The 22,366-nt window shown below is 46.8% G+C and overlaps 2 protein-coding genes across 3 annotated transcripts in view; one reads left to right on the top strand and one right to left on the bottom strand.

The window, feature by feature from the left end:
• Nucleotides 1–960, bottom strand: part of LOC119976547 — a 30,789-nt gene extending 29,829 nt beyond the window's left edge. Inside the window, exon 1 of the mRNA XM_038817132.1 lies at nucleotides 876–960. The gene's annotated coding sequence lies outside the window, so the exon portion shown is untranslated. The remainder of the gene's footprint in view (nucleotides 1–875) is intronic.
• Nucleotides 961–1,141: 181 nt separating this feature from the next.
• On the top strand, nucleotides 1,142–21,586 carry ltv1 (LTV1 ribosome biogenesis factor). 2 transcript variants are annotated; one of them, XM_038817115.1, is made up of 11 exons: nucleotides 1,142–1,297; nucleotides 4,850–4,978; nucleotides 5,501–5,683; nucleotides 6,507–6,594; nucleotides 7,358–7,493; nucleotides 9,718–9,946; nucleotides 17,294–17,421; nucleotides 17,984–18,114; nucleotides 18,506–18,558; nucleotides 20,097–20,297; nucleotides 21,058–21,586. In XM_038817115.1, the coding sequence occupies exons 1-11, from the start codon at nucleotides 1,295–1,297 to the stop codon at nucleotides 21,166–21,168; spliced, it is 1,392 nt and encodes a 463-aa protein (XP_038673043.1). In that variant the 5' UTR covers nucleotides 1,142–1,294; the 3' UTR covers nucleotides 21,169–21,586. The 2 variants fall into 2 exon arrangements, with proteins under 2 accessions (XP_038673043.1, XP_038673033.1); XM_038817105.1 differs by having other exon boundaries at nucleotides 5,501–5,698.
• Nucleotides 21,587–22,366: the final 780 nt, after the last annotated feature.

The raw sequence follows: 22,366 nt of genomic DNA, 5'->3' as shown, positions 1-22,366 counted from the left end.
AGTTGCGCCTCTCAGTGTCCTGACGGTTTTTAAAAGAGAAGTGAACCTCGTCGGCGGGAACTCGGCCCATCGGAGGCAGAGAATCGCAGAGGCCCTGGAACACCAGGACAGGGCCATTAATGATATGTAAACGGTGTTTACTGTCCGTGCGTTCTGGAATGCATTGACGCCGCAGTCGAGGTGATGGAGATTTGTGGTTTGCCATCAAATCGGCATCTGCTGCGATTTTGGGGTCGGAACGTATTCCCCTCCCAATCCCCTTTCACCATTTTGGCGTCGGCCAACAGAGAATCCGGCCCAGGGTCTTTACCCAGTCCCATGCTGTACCTGTCCTGGGAGTGTTTGATGGGGACAGTGTAGAGGGAGCTTTACTCTGTATCTAATCCCGTGCTGTACCTGTCCTGGGAGTATTTGATGGGACAGTGTAGAGGGAGCTTTACTCTGTATCTAACCCCGTGCTGTACCTGTCCTGGGAGTATTTGATGGGACAGTGTAGAGGGAGCTTTACTCTGTATCTAACCCCGTGCTGTACCTGTCCTGGGAGTGTTTGATGGGGACAGTGTAGAGGGAGCTTTACTCTGTATCTAACCCCATGCTGTACCTGTCCTGGGAGTATTTGATGGGACAGTGTAGAGGGAGCTTTACTCTGTATCTAATCCCGTGCTGTACCTGTCCTGGGAGTATTTGATGGGACAGTGTAGAGGGAGCTTTACTCTGTATCTAACCCCGTGCTGTACCTGTCCTGGGAGTGTTTGATGGGGACAGTGTAGAGGGAGCTTTACTCTGTATCTAACCCCGTGCTGTATCTGTCCTGGGAGTGTTTGATGGGGACAGTGTAGAGGAAGCTTTACTCTGTATCTAACCCAATGCTGGACCTGTCGTGTTTCACGGGGATTAAATGAGACACAACCCCGCCCTTCCTCCTTATCAGCGATTTGATGCAACTGCACATCCTCCAATTTACGGAGGTCACAACAGTCAGCCAGTATCCCAGGGTTCCTCACGGTTCCAGCCAATCAGTGCTCGGAGGTTGGTATGAGTCAGCTAGTATCCCAGAGTGCTTCACAGTTCCAGCCAATCAGTGCTCGGATGTTGGTGTGAGTCAGCTAGTATCCCGGAGTGCTTCACAGTTCCAGCCAATCAGTGCTCGGAGGTTGGTGAGACAGTCAGCCAGTATCCCGGAGTGCTTCACGATTCCAGCCAATCAGGATTTCATGTACAGCCGCATGGCGGCCTAGGTGAGCCTTCTCATTTCGGCTGATGTGTGGGTGACGGTCGGCAGCTTCCAGCGGCGATGGTGAGTGAACAGCCCGGGCAGAGAGAGCGAGGGCCGGGGGGAGCTGCATTCCGATAGCGCCTTCTGCCAGCCACTGGGAATGCAGTCAGTGTGTGAACAGCAAGATCCCACTCTGACCAGCTCGTGTTTGCAATGTGGATAAACATTAATGTTCATATCCTCAGTCCACCTGACTTCAAAACAACCTCCCAGTCCAGCACGGACTGGAAACCATTCTGTTCCTGCTGCCCAACAGGCTGACTTTGTTCAGCATTTAGTTTTTTGTTGCTAACAAGAATTTCCTTGCCCATCACTTAGTGCCAAATTTACCTGGGCTTATCTCAGCCCCACCTGAAGGATGGCACCTCTGACACAGCAGCACTCCATAGGGCCATAGAATCTCTACACTGTAGAAGGAGGCCATTCAGCCCATTGAGTCTGCACCAACCCTCTGAGTGAGCACCCTCCCCAGCCCTATCCCCATAATCCCACCTAAGGGCAATTTATCATGGCCAATCCACCTAACCTGCACATCTTTGGACTTTGGGAGGAAACCGGAGCACCCGTAGGAAACACAGACACGGGGAGAACGTGCAGATTCCGCACAGACAGTGACCCAGCGGGGTATCGAACCTGGGACCCTGGTGCTGTGAAGCAACTGTGGTAACTATTGTGCTACCACGCCGCAGTCCTGCGGACCACTGTACCGTCCCGTAACACTCCTGATGTGGTTTTGTGTCCTTAAGTCTCTAGAGTGGGACTTGCCTCTGAGATAGATAGTTCTGGTTTGATGGTTCTTAATGCTGAGTGAACCTCCCGGAGTCCGTTTTGCCCACTAGGTGATGACGGACTGGCCAGAATGAGCTTGACAAATGTTTCCTTTTCAAGTACAGATCCAATTCCCTTTGTTGTCTGCACACTAGTCCTTTTAGTAACTTAGTCCAAAAACACAATGTCAGGTTCCATACTGACACTGACACCCAGCTCTATCTCACTACCACTTCTCTCAGCTCCTACCTGAAGACTGATTGTCTCTGGTCCCTGACGCAAACTTTATTCCTGCTGCAGTGTATGTCTTTCTCCCTGGCATTCGTGTGAGGCTGGACCACACTGTTTGCAACCTTGGCTTGATTCTAAGATGTGCTTCTGACCACAAATCCACACTGTCACCATGCTCACCTATTCCCACCTAGAATAGAATCAGTGGATTGTCACAACACAGAAGGAGGCCATTCACCTCTGTAACTTTGCTCCACTCCCTGCCCCCGCTTCAGATCCTCTGCTGAAATAGTTATCCATGTCTTCATGTCATGTCAGGGCTGTTTAGCACACAGCTAAATCGCTGGCTTTGAAAGCAGGCCAGCAGCACGGTTCGATTCCCGTAACAGCCTCCCCGAACAGGCGCTGGAATGTGGCGACTAGGGGCTTTTCACAGTAACTTCATTTGAAGCCTACTCGTGACAATAAGCGATTTTCATTTCATTTTCATTTCATTTCATTATTGCTTCTTAACTCAAATATTCCAACACACTCCCGGCTGGTCTCCATATTCTACCCTCCGTAAACTTGAGGTGATCCAAAACATTTGCTGACTTTATTCTAATGAGCTCCAACTCCTGTTCATCCATCACCCCTGTGTCCACCGGCCTACATTGACAATGCCTTTCTGAACACAACAATCTGCAGTGTAAATAAAACAAATCCTCCTCATCTACTCCTTTAGTTCTTTTGCCAATTACATTTGGATTTGTTTATTGTCACATGTACTGAAGTACAGTGAAAAGTATTTTTCACGTACAGCTCAAATAGATCATTTAGTATATGAAAATAAAATACATAATCGGACAATACAAGGTACACAATGTAAATGCATGGACACATGCATCGGGTGAATAATAATAATAATCTTTATCGTCACAAGTAGGTTTACATTAACACTGCAATGAAGTTACCGTGAAAAGCCCCGAGTCGCCACATTCTGGCGCCTGTTCGGGTACACTGAGGGAGAATTCAGAATTTTCCAAATTACCTAACTGCATGTCTTTCGGGACTTGTGGAAGGAAATCGGAGCAGCAGCATACAGGAGTGCAGTATTAATCAGATCAGTCCATAAGGGGGTCATTTAGGAGTCTGGTAACAGTGGGGAAGAAGCTGTTTTTGAATCTGTTTGTGCGTGTTCACAGACTTTTGAATCTCCTGCCCAATGGAAGAAGTTGGAAGAGTGAGTAAGCGGGTGGGAGGGGTCTTTGATTATACTCCCTGCATTCCAAAGGCAGCAGGAGGTGTAGACAGAGTCAATGGATGGGAGGTGGATTTGTGTGATGGACTGGCCGGTGTTCATAACTCTCTATAGTTTCTTACGGTCTTGGGCTGAGCAGTTGCCATACCACTATGCGATGCAGCCCGATAGGATGCCTTCTATGGTGTGCCTGTAAAAGCTGGTAAGAGCCAATGTGGACATGCCGCACTTCCTTAGTTTCCTGAGGATGTATAGGCGCTGTTGTGCTTTCTTGGTTGTAACGTCGACGTGGGTGGACCAGGACAGATTTTTGGTGATGTGCACACCTAGGAATTTGAAGCTGTTAACCATCTCCACCTCGGCCCCATGACCAGCTCAGGGGCTGATTTAACACAGGGCTAAAGCGCTGGCTTTTAAAGCAGACCAAGGCAGGCCAGCAGCACGGTTCAATTCCTGTACCAGCCTCCCTGAACAGGCGCCGGAATGTGGTGACTGGGGGCTTTTCACAGTAACTTCGTTTGAAGTCTACTTGTGACAATAAGCGATTTTCATTTCAATTCATGTCTGTGTGGTCCTTGCCCCACCACACAAAAAGATGTGCAGGATATGTGGATTGGCCACGCTAAATTGCCCCTTAATTGGGAAAAAGAAGAATTGGGCACTCTAAATTTATTTTTTAAAAGTATCATTAATTAAATCTCGCCGAACCTATTTGTGCTCTGAGGAGAAAAGAAAGTCCCATCTCCTCTCCCTCTGTAACTAAAACCTTATATCCTCAGCACCTTTCCAGCAAAAGATGTTTTCGCTTTGCAGAGTCCATAACTAATGATCGTGCACATAATAAGATTAATAAATCCAATCAGGATGTCGGAAGAAACACCTTTAGCTAGAGAGTGATGAGGGTATGGAACTGAAAACCACATGGAATACTTGATGTGAATATTATAAAACTTTAAATTGAAGCTTGATCAATACGTGACTGAGGAATTAGTCGAAGGTTATGCTGTTGGGATGAGATGAGGTAGGATAGGAAGGGGGGTCATGTGGAGTATAGAGCATAGATCAGTTGGGCTGAGTGGCCTGTTTCTATGCTGCTAATTTCAATGTAATTCTCCTGTTTCCCTCCAAGGCCTTGCTGTGATTGTACCCCTCAGTGAGTGATGTGGTACTAGATCACTAGCTGGGTATGGTATGATATTTGCTGGGTTTATAACACAGGAAGGTCCATCTGTGTGAAGCTGATATGTTGACATGCAGGGATCCTGCTGGTCTCTGGACTGAGGACGCACTGACTCATTCACCAGTCTTAACCTAGTTCCAATGTTGTTTTTCAGCCTCACCGAAAGAAGAAGCCCTTTATCCAGAAGAAGTCATCAGTGACCTTTCACCTGGTGCACAGAAGCCAGAAGGATCCATTGGTTGCAGATGAGAAGGCCCCACAGAGAGTTCTTCTACCAACAGAGGTGATTCACGTTGATGTGTAGCTGAGAGCTCCGTAGAAACGAGATGAAATGGGGCTTGGCATTAGGTGTGGGCAGCTTCCGTGTGAGTAGAATTTAATCTTTGGATCCCATAGGAACAGGAGGAGGTCATTCAGGCCCTTGAACCTGCTCCATCATTTAGACAGATCATTGCTGACCGTTGCCACATCTCCATTCAGCCACCTTTGCTCTGTAGTGGCTGTGGGATCTTTTCTGTCCCCATGTGAGGGCAGAGGGTCTAACGCTGTGTGCAAGAGACAAATCCTTTGACAGTGCAGCACTCTCTCAGTACTGCACTGAAGTGTTAAGTCTGGATTATGGGCCCATGTCTCGGGTATGGGATGTGCACCCACAGTGTTCTGAGTGGAAAAGAGAGTGCTACCCACTGAGGTACAGCTGGCCCGGGGAGGGCTGCACCATTGTTACGAATGAGTCTTACGTAAGTTAAGAGGCACGGTGATTTGTGGCTGTTACTGTAACCCGCCCTGAACCCCTTTCTTGCAGAGAGCAGATGCACAAAAGCGGAAGGAGGAGGAGAGGAAATATGGCGTCTTCTTCGATGATGCTTACAACTACCTGCAGCACCTGAAGGAGGTGTCTCCAGTTGCTGAGCTTGTGCCCTCCAGCTTACCCCTGAAGGAAGACCAGGACACACTAACTTCAGGAGATGGACAGCTTGAAGAGAAGGTGCAGCAGATTCCCGTAAGGCAGAGTTGAAATGAAATGAAATCGCTTATTGTCACGAGTAGGCTTCAAATGAAGTTACTGTGAAAAGCCCCTAGTCGCCACATTCCGGCGCCTGTTCGGGAAGGCTGTTACGGGAATCGAACCGTGCTGCTGGCCTGCTTGGTCTGCATTCAAAGCCAGCGATTTAGCCCTATGAGGGACACATTGGACAAATTTGGGGGGCGGGCCCTGTGTTTAATCATAGAATCTACAGTGCAGACGGAGGCCATTCGGCCCATCGAGTCTGCACCAGCCCTTGCAAAGAGCACCCTACTGAAGCCCACGTATCTACCCTATCCCAGTAACCCCCACTTAACATTTTTGGACACGAAGGGCAGTTTATCATGACCACTTAACCTGCACATCTTTGGACTGTGGGAGGAAACCGGAGCACCCGGAGGAAACCCACGCACACACGGGGAGAACGTGCAGACTCCGCACAGACAGTGACCCAAGCCGGGAATCGAACCTGGGACCCTGGAGCTGTGAAGCAACTGTGGGGTAACAGTGATGATGGAATTGTATCAACTGACAGAACCACTGCTCCGAAAGGGATCATGTTAATGACTGCCCCGGGGTGCAAGGGTGAATCAATAGCATTCACTCTGAATCTGCTTTCCCTCTGTTTGTCTTTCCACCCTTCCACACCCCCCCACCGTGATTTGTCTGGCCCCTCCCCATCTCTCTCTCTCTCTCTCTCTCTCTCTCTCTCTCTCTCTCTCTCTCTCTCTCTCTCTCTCTCTTGCGAAACTGAACTGTGGACCTGTGATGTGTTTGATTTCAGACTCATTCCATTAACCTGCCGTCGTCAGTTTTTGCTTCAGAGTTTGAAGAGGAGACGGGATTGTTGAACAAAGCAGCTCCTGTGCGAGGTAAGACTGGGAGTTAACACAGAAGTTCTCTTTCCCCCCCCCTTTTACATTGTTTCCCTCCGTAATCTTGCAGCAGCATTGCTGCCTACGGCGCTGAGGACCCGGGTTCGAATCCCGGCCCTGGGTCACTGTCCGTGTGGAGTTTGCGCATTCTCCCCGTGTCTGCGTGGGTTTCACCCCCACAACCCAAAGATGTGCAGGATAGGTAGGTTGGCCACACTAAATTGCCCTTTAATTGGAAAAAATGAATTGGGTACTCTAAATTTATATTTAAAAAAAGTAATCTTGCAGCATCAGTCTGGCTTCGGTGGTCCAGTCTCTGGGATGGGTCTTGAACCCAAGAACCTTTGATTGAGTTAGACCGACTGAGCTAAACTGACTGTCACAGGTAAGGAGGGAAAGGGTGAGGGGTAAATGGGGTCAAACATAGCTGCCGATAATTTTGGTGTTTGCGTCTTGGAATAAATCATCACTATACAAGCTTTGCGTGTCAAACAGTGAATCAAATCAAACCAGACATCCATGCTCACTACTCCTGAGGGAATGATTGACAGTGTCATTCCAAACCAAAACCAAACAGCAGAATTGAATACGGAATAAGGCCGTCATGGTGATGATTTCATGGCAGCAGTATGGTGGCACAGCTACCCTGGAAGGATGTGTGTGTGTGAATAGTCTATTCCCCACCCCTCCACAGTTTACCGCTTTTCTAGTTATAGTATCTGAGGCAGTAAATTAAGGATGTGTTTGGATTTGCCCTCAGGACCTCGCCTGGACCTCGACCCGGATATCGTGGCCGCTCTCGATGATGACTTTGACTTTGACGATCCCGACAATATTTTGGAAGATGACTTTGTGGTGAAGGCTGTTGCTAAAGGGAGTGAGGAGGATGCTCAGGCGTACGTGATTTTAAACCCAGAGAAGGGAGGGGTGCTGGAGGAGGGTTTGTGCGCAGAGGGGGGTTAGAGGCTGGTGATTGAGGTGAGGAGGTGAAACGATGGGCAAAGCGAGACCCTCTGTTCCATCCAGCCTGTCCCACACAGTCGCGATGTGCCTCGTGTATTTCAGTACCGGTGATCAGCAACCCTCCCACAGCGGCGAAACCGGAATCAATATCCAGGCCAATTACAGGGGCAAAATGTGGGCATTTCCTCTCTGACCCCTTTAATCAATTGAGGTGAGTTACAGGAGGTTACACTGGGCCCAATTAACTTCAGGTACAAGGTGATGTCCACGCCAATCAGAAACCGGTCCCGCTCTCGCTCAAAACAATTCAGTGAATCACTGCACCAACTGCAGTGACATCAATCTTTAATTTACCTTTAAATAAACTATGAGTTTAGGTAAACTGAGGGAACTTTCTGTGCAACCCCTCACAGTTGTTGAGGTGAGATGATTTGATGGGTTATTGGTTGTAATACAGTTGTTTGAATATTTATGTGTAGGTTTAATGATATGGCTCTGCAGCAGTGCGCTGGCATTTCCAATTATCCAGGTCCCATCGGCTGATTGCATTTTCCTTCCTCCTCTAGCATTGTTTTTTTCCCCAATCCCTTGCATCTGCGTTCCCAGGAGTGGAGCAAAATCCCTCGATCTTGTCATGACACAAGGCTACCCTAACATCACTGATCCTCACCGTTGCCACAGAATCTCGGCAACAAACACAGAACAGGGAATAAACTATCGCAGTGGGAAAGGGCTGTTTCATTCAGATTGCCTGAAACCAAACAGCGTGACACCCCAATGCTGTCGTTTTAGAGCCATTTTTCACCCCAGCTGTTAAAACAAGACCCACGTTTTTTCTGTGCCCCTCACGACCATTCAAGCAGACTGTAAAAAAAAACCCCATGGTACTATTTGATGGAAAGGAAGAGATTCACCCGCTGCCACCCCTGCCAACAACATTCCTCCGTCAAACCAGCTGTACCTGACAGACTTAACTGATCATTTATCTCATTCGCGGTCTAAGGCCTCTTACTGTGCACAAATTGGCTGCTTGGTTTTCTTCAGAGCAGTTAGGACAATGCTCCCAAAACATTAGCTTGTCAGTGATCTGCTTTCTATTGGGACGTCCCGAGATGTGATGTTAAGATACCGGACAAGAAGCTCAAACTATTTTCCAATTTGTAAAACTGTGAGGAAAGGATACTTCATCTCGGGAGTGATGACCAATAGGTATCTTTTTATTAAAGCAAACATTAACTGAAACACAGAATTAAACACATTAACATCAAAGAAATAGCTTTCTAATTAACATTCAAACAGTTCTTTACTGAAAGGAAAAACTGCCACTTAATCTAATTAATCAACCCAATATAGTTCAAATACCACCTATAGATAAAGTTAACGAAACAGGTTACTTGGTTATCTGTGCAGACCTTTGGAGGGAGAGGCTCTTTTCAGGAACAACCTAAGGGCAGCACGGTAGCCTTGTGGATAGCACATTGCTTCACAGCTCCAGGATCCCAAGTTCGATTTCGACTTGCGTCACTGTCTGTGTGGAGTCTGCACATCCGCCCCATGTGTGCGTGGGTTTCCTCCGGGTACTCCAGTTTCCTCCCACAGTCCAAAGATGTGCAGGTTGGGTGGATTGGCCATGATATATTGCCCTTAGTGTCCAAAATTCTATGATTAACCTAGGACAAAGGTTCGGCACAACAACGTGGGCCGAAGGGCCTGTTCTGTGCTGTATTTCTCTATACTAACCTGAAAGTCCTTCTGTCTTTTGAGGTTGAGCAGAAGAGTCTAACAAGATTTCAAAAAACTGCAAACTACAGACAGACCTGGCTCCTCCCATTAATTAAATCATCTATATCCCACTTCGATGTCCCATCACCTGCTTAGCTGGGACTAAATACAATCGCTCAAGTTCTCTACACCCCAGGGTATCTCCTGCAATCAAAACAATGTACCATTAGCAATGTTTCTGTAAACAAGTAAATGGTTAAAATCAATAATTACCACACCTTTTACGACACCTTTATTACAGCTTTGGTAGACACACTTTGTATTTTAAACCTGGGTTTTTAATAACATAATTGTAACAAACATGAAATATAATATGTAACAATTTCTACATTCATCACAATGCCAGAGTGAATGGATTGTCTATTTGTTCTTTAGGCATTCCGATGATGATGAGGAGTGGGAGGATACCGAAGATGAAGACTGTGACTCGACTGGTGCTCTCTCTGATGATGGTGGCTCAAGGATTGCCAGCAATGAGGGTAGAGAGAGAGAGTTCCCCTTTCTCGAGGAGGAGACCAGGAGTCGCTTCACCACCTACTCCATGACATCATCTGTGATAAGACGAAATGAGCAACTCACCCTGTTGGATGATCGGTTTGAGAAGGTCAGTTTACACAAAAGGTACTTTGGTGACAGTGACCACAACGCCTTGACCTTTACCATAGTCACGGAGAGGGATAGGAACATACAGTATGGGAAGGTATTTAATTGGGGGAGGGGAAATTATACTGCTATTAGACAGGAGCTGAGGGCAGCACGGTAGCATTGTGGATAGCACAATCGCTTCACAGCTCCAGGGTCCCAGGTTCGATTCCGGCTTGGGTCACTGTCTGTGTGGAGTCTGCACATCCGCCCCGTGTGTGTGTGGGTTTCCTCCGGGTGCTCCGGTTTCCTCCCACAGCCCAAAGATGTGCAGGTTAGGTGGATTGGCCATGATAAATTGCCCTTAGTGGCCAAAAAAATTGCCCTTAGTGTTGCGTGGGGTTACTGGGTTATGGGGATATGGTGGAGGTGTTGACCTTGGGTAGGGTGCTCTTTCCAAGAGCAGGTGCAGACTCGATGGGCTGAATGGCCTCCTTCTGCACTGTAAATTCTATAAAGTGGGAACAGTTGTTCTTGGGGAAATGCACAACAGTAATGTGGGGATTGTTTAAGGAGCACTTGCTGCGAGTGCTGGATAGCTTTGTCCCACTGAGGAATGGTAAGTTGAAGGAGTCTTGGATGACAAGAGAAGTGGAGCTTCTAGTCACGAGGAAGAAGGAAGCTTACGTAAGGTTGAGGAAGCAAGGATCTGGCATGGCTCTAGAGGGTTACAAGATAGCCAGGAAGGAACTCAAAAAGGACTTAGGAGTGCTGGACGACGGTATGAAAAAGCCCTGGTGGGAAGGATTAGGGAAAACCCCAAGGCATTCTGCACTTGTGTGAGAAATAAAGGGATGATCAGAGTGAGAGTAGGGCTGATCAGGGATAGTGGAGGGAACTTGTGCCTAGAGTCTGAGGAGATGGGGGAGGTCCTAAATGAATATTTTGCTTCAGTATTTACGAGAGAGAGGGACCTTGTTGCTCATGAGAACAGCGTCAACCAGGTTAATAGACTCAAACAGGTTGATATTAAAAACGAGGATGTGCTGTAAATTTTGAAAAGCATCAGAATAGATTAGTCCCCTGGGCCTGACGGGATATACCCAAGGTTACTATGGGAAGCGAGGGAGGAGATTGCTGCTCCATTGGCGATGATCTTTGCGTCCTCACTCTCCACTGGAGTAGGACCGGATGGAGGGAGGCGATGTTGTTCCTCTGTTCAAGAAAGGGAATCGGGAAATCCCTGGGAATTACAGACCCACATTAGTCTTGCGTCTGTGGTGAGCAAAATATTGGAAAGGATTCTGAGAGATAGGATTTATGATTATTGAGAAGACATAGTTTGATTAAAGATAGTCAGCATGGCTTTGTGAGGGGCAGGTCATGCCTCACAAGCCTCATTGAATTCTTTGAGGATGTGACGAGACACATTTATGAAGGTCGGGCAGTGGCTGTGGCGTATATGGATTTCAGTAAGGCATTTGATAAGGTTCCCCATGGTAGGCTCATTCAGAAAGTTAGGGGGCATGTGATACAGGGAAATTTGGCTGTCTGGATACAGAATTAGCTGGCCGAAAGAAGACAGCGAGTGGTAGTGGATGGAAAATATTCCGCCTGGAGTTCGGTGACCAGTGGTGTCCCGCAGGGATCTGTTGTGGGACCTCTGCTCTTTGTGGTTTTTATAAATGACTTGGATAAGGAAGTGCAAAGGTGGATTAGTAAGTTTGCCGATGACACGAAGGTTGGGGGAGTTGTAGATAGTGTTGAGGGCTATTGCAGGTTACAACAGGATGCAGAGCTGGGCTGAGAAGTGGCAGATGGAGTTCAACCTAGATAAATGTGAAGTGATTCATTTTGGAAGGTCAAATTTGAATGCTGAATACAGGGTTAAGGCAGGATTCTTGGAAGTGTGGAGGAACAGAGGGATCTTGGAGTCCACGTACATGGATCCCTCAAAGTTGCCACCAAGGTTGTTAAGAAGGCGTATTGTGTGTTGGCTTTCATTAACAGGGGGATTAAGTTTAAGAGCCGCGAGGTTTTGCTGCAGCTTTATAAAACCCTAGTTAGACCACACTTGGAATATTGTGTCCAGTTCTGGTCGCTTCATTATAGGAAGGACGTGGATGCTTTGGAGAGGGTGCAGAGGAGATTTACCAGGATGCTGCCTGGAATGGAGGGCATGTCTTGTGAAGAAAGATTGAGGGAGCTAGGGCTTTTCTCACTGGAGCGAAGAAGGAAGAGAGGTGACTTGATAGAGGTATAAAAGGTGATGAGAGGCATGGATAGAGTGGATAGCCAGAGAATTTTTCCCAGGATGGAAATGGCTGTCACGAGGGGACATCATTTTAAGTTTATTGGAGGGAGGTATAGGGGAGATGTCAGAGGTAGGTTCTTTACAGAGAGTAGTGGGTGTGTGGAATGCACTGCCAGCAGAGGTGGTGAAGTCTGAGTCATTTGGGACATTTCAACGACTCTTGGACAGGCACATGGACAGCAGTAAATTGAAGGGGTGCAGGTTAGGTTGATCTTGGATTAGGATAAATGGTCGGCACAACATCGTGGGCCGAAGGGTCTGCAGTGTGGCATACGGTTCTATGTTCTATAGTATGGTTGAATTCAAAATTCAGTTTGTGGACGAGAAAGTGGAGTCCTGGAACTAAACAAAATAAATTACTTGGACATGAGGACAGACCTGACCTGTATAGACTGGGCTGGAAGGCTAAAAGGTAAGGCAGCTGATGAACAGTGGCAGTTGTTTAAAGAGATACTCAATTCCTCACAACTAAAATATATCCCAGTGAGGAAGAAAGAGGGTAAAAAACACACGGCTAAACGAGGAGGTCAAGGACATTAAAAAGACAAAAACTAAGGTGTATCATATTGCAAAGGCCAGTGACAGGCTGGAAGATTGGGAAACTTTCAAACATAAAGGGATACTCAAAAAGGAATAGAAAGAGCTGAGGTAATTCGAAAGAAAAGTAGTGCAGAATATCAAAAAGAACACAAACGCTTCTACAAGTACATAAAAGGGAAGAGAGTTGCTGAAGTGAATGTTGGTCCCTTGGAAGATGAAACCGGAGAGTTAATGGTGGAGAACACAGAAATGGCAAAGATGCTAAATCAATACTTTGCCTCCGTTTTCATGGTGGAGGACACGAATACCATTCCTATAGGAACGAGCATTTCAGAGGTAATAGAAAGGGAGGAACTTAGAACAATTAACGTCAATAGGAAAACGGTACTCGACAAACTATTGGGATTGTTTGACTAATTTGCTCGAGTTCTTCGAAAATATAACAAACAAAGTGGATAATGGGGATCCTGTAGATGTAATATATCTGGACTTCAAAAGGCGTTTGATAAGGTGCCACGGAGATGGTTAATGCACAAGGTTAGATCACATGGGGTTGGGGTAATTATCAGCTTGGATAGAAGACTGGCTGAAGGACAGGAGGCAGAGAGGGGATAAATGGGACTTTTTCTGGATGGCAAGATGTAACTAATGGGGTGCCAGAGGTTCGGTCCTTGGGCCCCAGCTATTTACAATCTATATTTCCGACTTGGATACAGGGGTAAAAAGGTTCTGTAGGCATATTATTATGACACAAAAATAGGTGGGACAGTAAGTTGCAATGAGGTAATGAGAACCCGACAAATGGATATAGATAGGTTAGGAGGGTGGGCCAAAATGTGGCAGATGGAGTTTAATGTGGATAAGTGTGAGGTCATGCATTTTGTTTGGAAAAATGGGATGGCAACATATTATCCAAATGGGGCGAGACTTCGGGGCGCTCCATTGCAGAGGGATCTGGGTGTCCTCGTGCATGAGTCACAGAAAACTAGCATTCAGGTACAGCAGATAATAAAGAATGCAAATGGAATGTTGGCATTTATAGCAAAAGGAATAGAGTATCAAGGTAAGGAAGTGTTGTTACAGCTGTACACGGCGTTGGTAAGACCACATCTGGAGTATTGAGCACAGTTTTGGTCCCCTTATTTGAGGAAGGATGTAGTGACATTGGAGGCAGTTCAGAGGAGGTTCACTAGGTTGATTCCAGAGATATGGGGTTTGTCGTATGAGGAGAGATTGAACAGTTTAAGAACATAAGAACATAAGAAATAGGAGCAGGAGTAGGCCATCTGGCCCCTCGAGCCTGCTCCGCCATTCAATGAGATCATGGCTGATCTTTTGTGGACTCAGCTCCACTTTCCGGCCCGAACACCATAACCCTTAATCCCTTTATTCTTCAAAAAACTATCTATCTTTACCTTAAAAACATGTAATGAAGGAGCCTCAACTGCTTCACTGGGCAAGGAATTCCATAGATTCACAACCCTTTGGGTGAAGAAGTTCCTCCTAAACTCAGTTCTAAATCTACTTCCCCTTATTTTGAGGCTATGCCCCCTAGTTCTGCTGTCACCCGCCAGTGGAAACAACCTGCCCGCATCTATCCTATCCCTTTCATAATTTTAAATGTTTCTATAAGATCCCCCCTCATCCTTCTAAATTCCAACGAGTACAGTCCCAGTCTACTCAACCTCTCCTCATAATCCAACCCCTTCAGCTCTGGGATTAACCTAGTGAATCTCCTCTGCACACCCTCCAGCGCCAGTACGTCCTTTCTCAAGTAAGGAGACCAAAACTGAACACAATACTCCAGGTGTGGCCGCACTAACACCTTATACAATTGCAACATAACCTCCCTAGTCTTAAACTCCATCCCTCTAGCAATGAAGGACAAAATTCCATTTGCCTTCTTAATCACCTGTTGCACTTGTAAACCAACCTTCTGTGACTCATGCACTAGCACACCCAAGTCTCTCTGAACAGCGGCATGCTTTAATATTTTATCGTTTAAATAATAATCCCGTTTGCTGTTATTCCTACCAAAATGGATAACCTCACATTTGTCAACATTGTATTCCATCTGCCAGACCCGAGCCCATTCACTTAACCTATCCAAATCCCTCTGCAGACTTCCAGTATCCTCTGCACTTTTCGCTTTACCACTCATCTTAGTGTCATCTGCAAACTTGGACACATTGCCCTTGGTCCCCAACTCCAAATCATCAATGTTTAGGCCTATACTCTCTAGAATTTAGAAGAATGAGGGGAGATCTAATTAAGGTATACAAGATGCTAAACAGCATGGATAAAGTAGACAAGGAGCTGATGCTTCCTCTTGTGGGACATTCTAAAACAAGGGATCATAGTCTCAGGATAAGAGGTAGCAAATTTTAATAATCTTTATTGTAAGTAGGCTTACATTAACACGACAATGAAGTTAATGTGAAAAGCCCCTAGTCGCCACATTCCGGCGCCTGTTCGGATGCACAAAGGGAGAATTCAGAATGTCCAATTCACCTAACAAGCACGTCTTTCAGAACTTGTGGAGGAAACCGAGTTGAGGAGAAACTACTTCTCCCATTGGTTTGTGAATCTGTGGAATTTGCAACCCTGGAGTGTGGTGGATGCTGGGACAGTGAGTAAATTTAAGGAGGAGATAGATTTTTAATTAGTAATGGATAGAAGGGTTATGGAGAACGGGCTAGGACGGTGAAGTTAAGCCCAGGGTGAGATCAGCCATGATCGAATGGTGGGTCCGACTCGATGGGCCAAATTGCCTAATTCTGCTCCTGTATCTTATGAACTTAGGAACTATTTATTTACCACACCACTGATTTTTGTGTCATCTACAAACTTACTGATCATACCTCCTACATTTATAGTCCAGATCATTAATGTACACTACAAACAGCAAGGGACCCAGCACTAATCACTGCCCTGGATCCCATGGGCTCTTGGCTTCTTGACCAGTTTCCCATGTGAGACCTTGTCAAAAGCTTTACTGAAATTCATGGAGACTACATCAACTACACTGACATCAACTTTACACTTAGTCTAGCACAGCTGCCTCACGGCGCCGAGGTCCCAGGTTCGATCCTGGCTCTGGGTCACTGTCCGTGTGGAGTTTGCACATTCTCCCCGTGTTTGCGTGGGTTTCGCCCCCACAACCCAAAAATGTGCAGAGTAGGTGGATTGGCCACGCTAATTTGCCCCTTAATTGGAAAAAATAATTGGATAATCTAAATTTTAAAAAAAAACTTTACACTTAGTCACCTCCTCGAAACATTCAATCAAATTTGTTGGACGTGTTTTCCCTTTGACAAAATCCTTGATTAATCCCTGCCTCTCCAAGTGGAAATTAATTCTGTCCCTCTGAATGTTTTCCAATAGTTTCCCTACCACTGGTGTTAGACTCGCTGGCCTGTAATTTCCAGGTTTATCCCTACCACCCTTCTTGAATAGCTGTGCCCCAGTCCTCTGGCACCTCTCCTGTGGCCAGAGAAGATTTGAAAATTGTCATTCCTCTGCAATCTGCTCCTTTGCCTTCCACAGCAGCCTGGGATACATCTCATCTGGGCCTGGGGATTGATCCACTTTGAAGCCCGTTAAAACCATTAATACCTGCTCCCTCCCTCTCTTATCTTAATTTGTTCAAGTACATAACAGTCCCTCTTTCTGATCTCCATAGTGAACACAGATGCAAAGTACCCATCTAAAACCTCACCTATGTCTTCTGGCTCTGTATACATGTTGCCACGTTGGTCCCTAGTGGTGTCTACTCTTTCTCATGTCATCCTCTTGCCCTTAATATGCTTATAAAACACATTTGGACTTTCCTTTATTTTACCCGCCAGTGCTTTTCCCTCTTCCCTCTCCTGATTTTTTGTTTACGTAACCCCCTGCACTTTCTATGCCCCTCCAGGGCTTTTGCTGTTTTGAGCCCTCGGTATCTGCTACAAGCTTCCCTTTTATCCTTTATCCAATCCTGTATTTCCCTTGACATCCAGGGTTCTCTAGACTTATTGCTCCTACCCTTCACCTTTCCGGGAACATGTTGGTCCTGTAGTGTCTCTCTTTCCTTTTTGAATGAATCCCATTGCTCCGATATAACTTTTCCTTTCCTACAAATCACTGCTCCCGGTCGACTTTGGCCAGATCCTGCCTTATCCTATTAAAATTCAGAACTTTTATCTGGGGCCCATTTTTGTCCGTTTCCACAACTCCCTTGAATCTTACTGAGTTATGGTCGCTATTACCGAAATGCTCCCCCACTGAAACAACTTCCTTAGAACTAGTTCTCTCTTTCTACGTACCAGCCTAAAAAGCTCTCTCCTGGATACATTAGAAGAATTTCACCCCTTCTGAGCCTTCCACACTGTGTATCCCAGTTAATATTGGGGAAGTTGAAATCCCATGTTGTTATTACCGTATTGTTTTTACGTTTCTTCTGAAAGATGTTGAAAGTAGATGTAACTCTTCGGATAGTGTTCTGTGCAGTAACTCTGTGCCTGCCTGCTTTAGCTGTTCGAGGAGTACGATGATGATGAGATCGGAGCTCTGGATCACCATGAACTGGAAGGATGTATTCAGGTGGATAGCACACGGCTGAATGAAGTCATCAGTGATTATCACACCCAGAAAGCAAAAGAGTAAGTGAATATAAAATGGGAGCAGAATTATATCGCACAGGAGGCCATTCGGCCTGTCAGTCCTTTGCTATCAAATTCGTCCCACTCCTCTTTCCTCATACTCCTGCAATTTGTTTTAACTTTTTAAATATCTAATTTCTTCATGGAAATGATTATTGAATCTGCTTCTACTGCCTTTTCAGGCAGCGCATGCCAGATCTTAAACACTCAACATGGAGGAGAAAACAATTCTCATCTCCCCGCCGCCCTCTGCTCCGGTTATTTGTCCGATTATCTTTAGTCTGTTTGCTCTGGTTTCCTGCCTCACGATCCAATCTCCAGGTAACCCCTTCTGCTCGACTGAGGAAAATGGCAGCTTTCCCAGTGTTCCCACTTAACCAAAACTCCGCATTCCTTGTACCATTCTAGTAAATTGTGTTTCTTAAATGCAAACAATGTTCAGTGGGGCTAAGTGCTGTAGCGCGGAGATACCCACTCCCTTTTTCAACCCAGTGGAGCGGCGAGTTGTGTCATTTTCTTTGCTTTTTAAGGGAATTCTCAATCCTCTCAATCTTGCCGGCAGCTGTCAGATGCCTGATGACCTGGGGCCAAGAGGAGACGTTCTACTAAAGGAGGTGGAAGAGGAGAAGGAAGAGACTGAGATGCTGGTCATTGAAGAACCAACGGAGCAATGGGACTGTGAATCTATCCTCAGTAAGTACTGGTTACAGGGCGGCTCCCCCTCCATCAGCTGTGACTCAGTGGGTCACATACTCGCTTCTGGGTCAGAGGTTTTTTGGGGGGGGGGGGGTCAGATCCACGGCCCACTCCATGGATATTTCCCCGTCCCAGTAAGGGACTGCTGTATTGTTGGAGATGCAGCCTTTGAGATGAGATATTTTGGGTGGATGTAATCCCATGGGAATATCTGGAAGACCAGGGGAGTGCTCCTCGTTGTCCTGGGATAGTATATATCCCTCAATCCACTTCACCAAAACAAAGATACCCGTGATTGGCATAGCCCACGTTCTCGGGAGGGGCATTGTGGTGGAATTGTTACCATACATTACCTTGAATCCTCAGTCTGAATCTTTTTCTCGTACAGGCACCTATTCAAATCTATACAACCACCCGAAGCTGATAACAGATCCACCAAAGGTATGAAGAATGGATGCTGCCGTAAATGTCCATCCGTCTCTGCCTCTTGTTAAATGGGAGTGACGGGGTGAAGGATGTCGCATTGTCGCTAAGTGCTTGCCCACTCGCACCGTGTTTCCCCGCTCACTAAGACCATGGCTGTGCGGTTCCACTAGGATGGGCAGGGTGGCCCAAGGCAGCAGCACATTGGAATCCCGGTCTATCTGAACGACATCTTGTTCTAATGCTGGACCAGCATGAGGTCTAATCCTGCCAGCAGAGGTTGTGAAATTGAACTCAATCATTTTGATTGTTGGGCTGCCTCCTGTAAAATTTGACACAAAAATTGTTGTGAGTAACCCAGCTGAATCAGTAATATCCTTCATGGAGGGGAACCTGGCATTCTTCCACCAATTACTGTGGTTGTGGGGATGATTTTGACTCTGAGTTATAATGCAGAATGAGTGATATCAGTGGATGGGGGGGCTGAATCGATATCACTCGCTTTACACTATTGGTCAAAGTCAGAATGTCACCATCGCCCTTTCCCCGTGCCCACCCAACCAAAGTGACCCTGGATGCTCTCTGAGGAGAATGTGTTGTCCAGCTTCCCTCATCTGCATCACAGTAAAGTTCAAAGTGTGTTATTTATTTGGTGCTGTTCCCTTCTCCAAACCTCTTGTAGTCTCCCTCTGAGAAACCTCTGGGGCTGTAGGGTGCCAGGGCGGGGGGGGGGGGGGGGGGGGAGTTTTGCCACGGACCCCCCTCCACAGCTGGAATTTACGCTGATGGCACTTTGAGGTTAACTAGTCGGGACTATTTCTGAATTCTGGGTTTTTAAAATAAATTTTGAGTACCCAATTCATCTTTTCCAATTCAGGGGCGATTTAGCGTGGCCAATCCACCTACCCTACACATCTTTGGGTTGTGGGGGTGAGACCCACGCAAACATGGGGAGAATGTGCAAACTCCACACGGACAGTGACCCAGAGCCAGGATCGAACCTGGGACCTCAGTGCCATGGGGCAGCAGTGCTAACCACTGTGCCACCATGCTGCCCTCTGGGCAGTGATTAAGAGGGGGTGCCCCTGTCCTTCATTCTCACCACTGTCTGGACAACAGGGTTCTCCTGAACTCCCCAGTGGATTTATTGGTCTGATCTCTAACACCCCAAGTTCTGGTGACCCCCACCAGTGCAGACATTACAGAGGACTTGCATTGGTAAGAAAACATTAAATGTAGCAAAACATTCCTTGGCTGTTTTCTATTTGGATGTGGAGCTGTGCAGCGTTGGTTTGGGGAGTTTGCCTCTTGGTGAGATTAATCCTGTTGTTTCACCGCGCTGCCATTGGAGGCTGTGCCTTCTGTTGCCAGGACCCCAAACTCTAGGATTCTCTTCGTGAACATCTCCAACACAACCCTCTTCAAAACAGTACTTCAAACTTAACTCTGACCTGAGCTTTTGAGCACCTGTCTTAACATGTCCCAAATAATTATCACGGGAACTTCATTGCAATGCAAGTTGTAGATTGTCAGCCTGTGATTTTTCCTCTTTTCAGCTCAATCAAATCAAGGTATCCAAGAAAACTGGGGTTCCATTGGATGTTCTACCCAAACGGAACCTCACTGCTAAACAGCTGGAACGACTAGAAACAATTAACATCAGCGACTTGCCCAGAGTCTCGACGCAACCCCGTCCACGGGACGAGAGCAAATCGGAGCGCAAGATCCGGAAACAGACAATTAAAGGAGAACGGAAGGTGAGGAAAATGTCGCGCTCCAGAACACAGCAAGAACATAAATCCCAGATACTCTCTGAGGAGCGTATCACCGGGCAATGTCAATGGTGGGGAGATGCTGACGCAGTGGGAATATCACTGGGCTAGTACCCCAGAGACCCAGCTAATACCCTGGGGACACAGCCCCCCACCACCACAGCGGATGGAGTTTAAATTGAAAACTAGTCTCCGTAATGGTGACCGTGAAACTGTCATCGACTGTCGCAAAAACCCATCTGGTTCACTGATGTCCTTCAGGGGAAGGAAATCTGCCCTCTTTACCCGCCCTGGCCTACACGTGACTCCAGACCCCCAGCAATGTGGTTGGCTCTTAACTGTCCTCTGAAAATGCTAAGCAAATCACTCGGTTCAAGGGCAATTAGGGATGGGCAACACCCACATCCCATGAAGTATCAGATTAAAGACTGTCCCCTCCCTCCACGGAGCGGACCCATAGTTTATTAAAGGGCATTATTGCAGCCAGATTGGGTGGTTTGTGCTGCGTACACACTAACGCGTGGTGAGGAGTGTTTCAGAGGGCAGGAAGATGCAGCGTTGAAAAGAGCTTTTCAGTAAATATTGAAAGACTTGGTACAGATTGTCTCTGGCGTGTTGCTGTAATAAACGGCAGTGATTCTAGCCTCACCGTTAATATTTCGTCTGTTATTTACTCTGATGCTTGTTGAAAAATGTGTTGCCTCTTTTAACCATTTCTCCCTCTCTCTTTCTGGTCCCAATGTAGGAGCGAAGAATGGAGAAAAAAGCCAACAGGGATGCATTTAAATTGGAGAAGACGAGGCAGGAACAAGTGGCGTTGAACCTGAGACAGAACCTGCAGGGGATCAAACTGTGAGGGATAACGTGGGGCCGTGTCCCCTCCCCATGGGGTCAGAGTGAGCGAGAGAGTTCCGATGGCGGTTCAGACACTCACGGACAATTTAAATGAGAACTCCTCTTTTTGCAGCCACCCTGCCTCTGACTAGAAAACAAACCCACAAACTTGTCCCCTTTCCAAGATCCACGAATCTCTGGCTTTCTTCCTAATGACAGCCGAGTCGACCTGGATCCTCCCGCAAGTGAAACCCATCCTGACGTACGCAGAGGAAGCTTCGGTGGGCTGGGGGATATCAATAGAATATTCCACCTGAACTCAAATGGTCTTTGTTAACCAGTCTCTCTCATTGGTGGAGCTTCACCTTCCAGCTGAAAGACGAAGAAACAGCTTGCGGTTCTATCCATTTATAAAATATTTGTGAAAATTTTCTTGCCCAGTGAGCTGTGGGATGCTCCGTTTAATTTGTGTGACTTTTCACAATGAAGTCGTTCATCAGTTGTGATTGTGCAGTTGGCAGCAGAACACAACCCCTGCCCTCCGGGTGGGGTCAGGGGTTAAGTGGAGGATGTAACCGAGGCTGAGAGAATGCAGCACTGCCGGAGGTGCCTTTGGATAAGGTATTCACTGACATCCCCCCCCCCCCCCAATACATTGACCCCCCCACACAGTAAACAAACAGCAGAGAGGGTCCAATACAATAAATACACTGACCCCCCCCACACAGTAAACAAGCCGCAGACAGAGTCCAATACAATAAATACACTGACCCCCCCCCCCCCACACAGTAAACAAACAGCAGACAGACTCCAATACAATAAATACACTGACCCCCCCCACACAGTAAACAAACAGCAGACAGACTCCAATACAATAAATACACTGCCCCCCCCCCACACAGTAAACAAACAGCAGACAGACTCCAATACAATAAATACACTGCCCCCCCCCCCACACAGTAAACAAACAGCAGACAGACTCCAATACAATAAATACACTGACCCCCCCCACACAGTAAACAAACAGCAGAGAGAATCCAATACAATAAATACACTGCCCCCCCCACACACAGTAAACAAACGGCAGAGAGAGTGCAATACAATAAATATACTGCCCCCCCCCCACACAGTAAACAAACAGCAGAGAGAGTGCAATACAATAAATACACTGCCCCCCCCCCCACACAGTAAACAAGCAGCAGACAGAGTCCAATACAATA

This window comes from Scyliorhinus canicula, chromosome 1 (genome assembly GCF_902713615.1).
Source record: "Scyliorhinus canicula chromosome 1, sScyCan1.1, whole genome shotgun sequence".
Taxonomy (NCBI): Eukaryota; Metazoa; Chordata; class Chondrichthyes; order Carcharhiniformes; family Scyliorhinidae; genus Scyliorhinus; species Scyliorhinus canicula.
Note: the sequence above shows the minus strand (reverse complement) of the source record. Positions and strands in the feature narration are given on the sequence as shown.

Bases quoted from the DNA above. Each gene is read 5' to 3' on its own strand.
- ltv1 (XM_038817105.1), top strand. The intron at 4,979-5,500 runs GTGATTCACGTT...CCTTTCTTGCAG, and splicing joins GAGTTCTTCTACCAACAGAG to AGAGCAGATGCACAAAAGCG. The intron at 6,595-7,357 runs GTAAGACTGGGA...ATTTGCCCTCAG, and splicing joins CAAAGCAGCTCCTGTGCGAG to GACCTCGCCTGGACCTCGAC.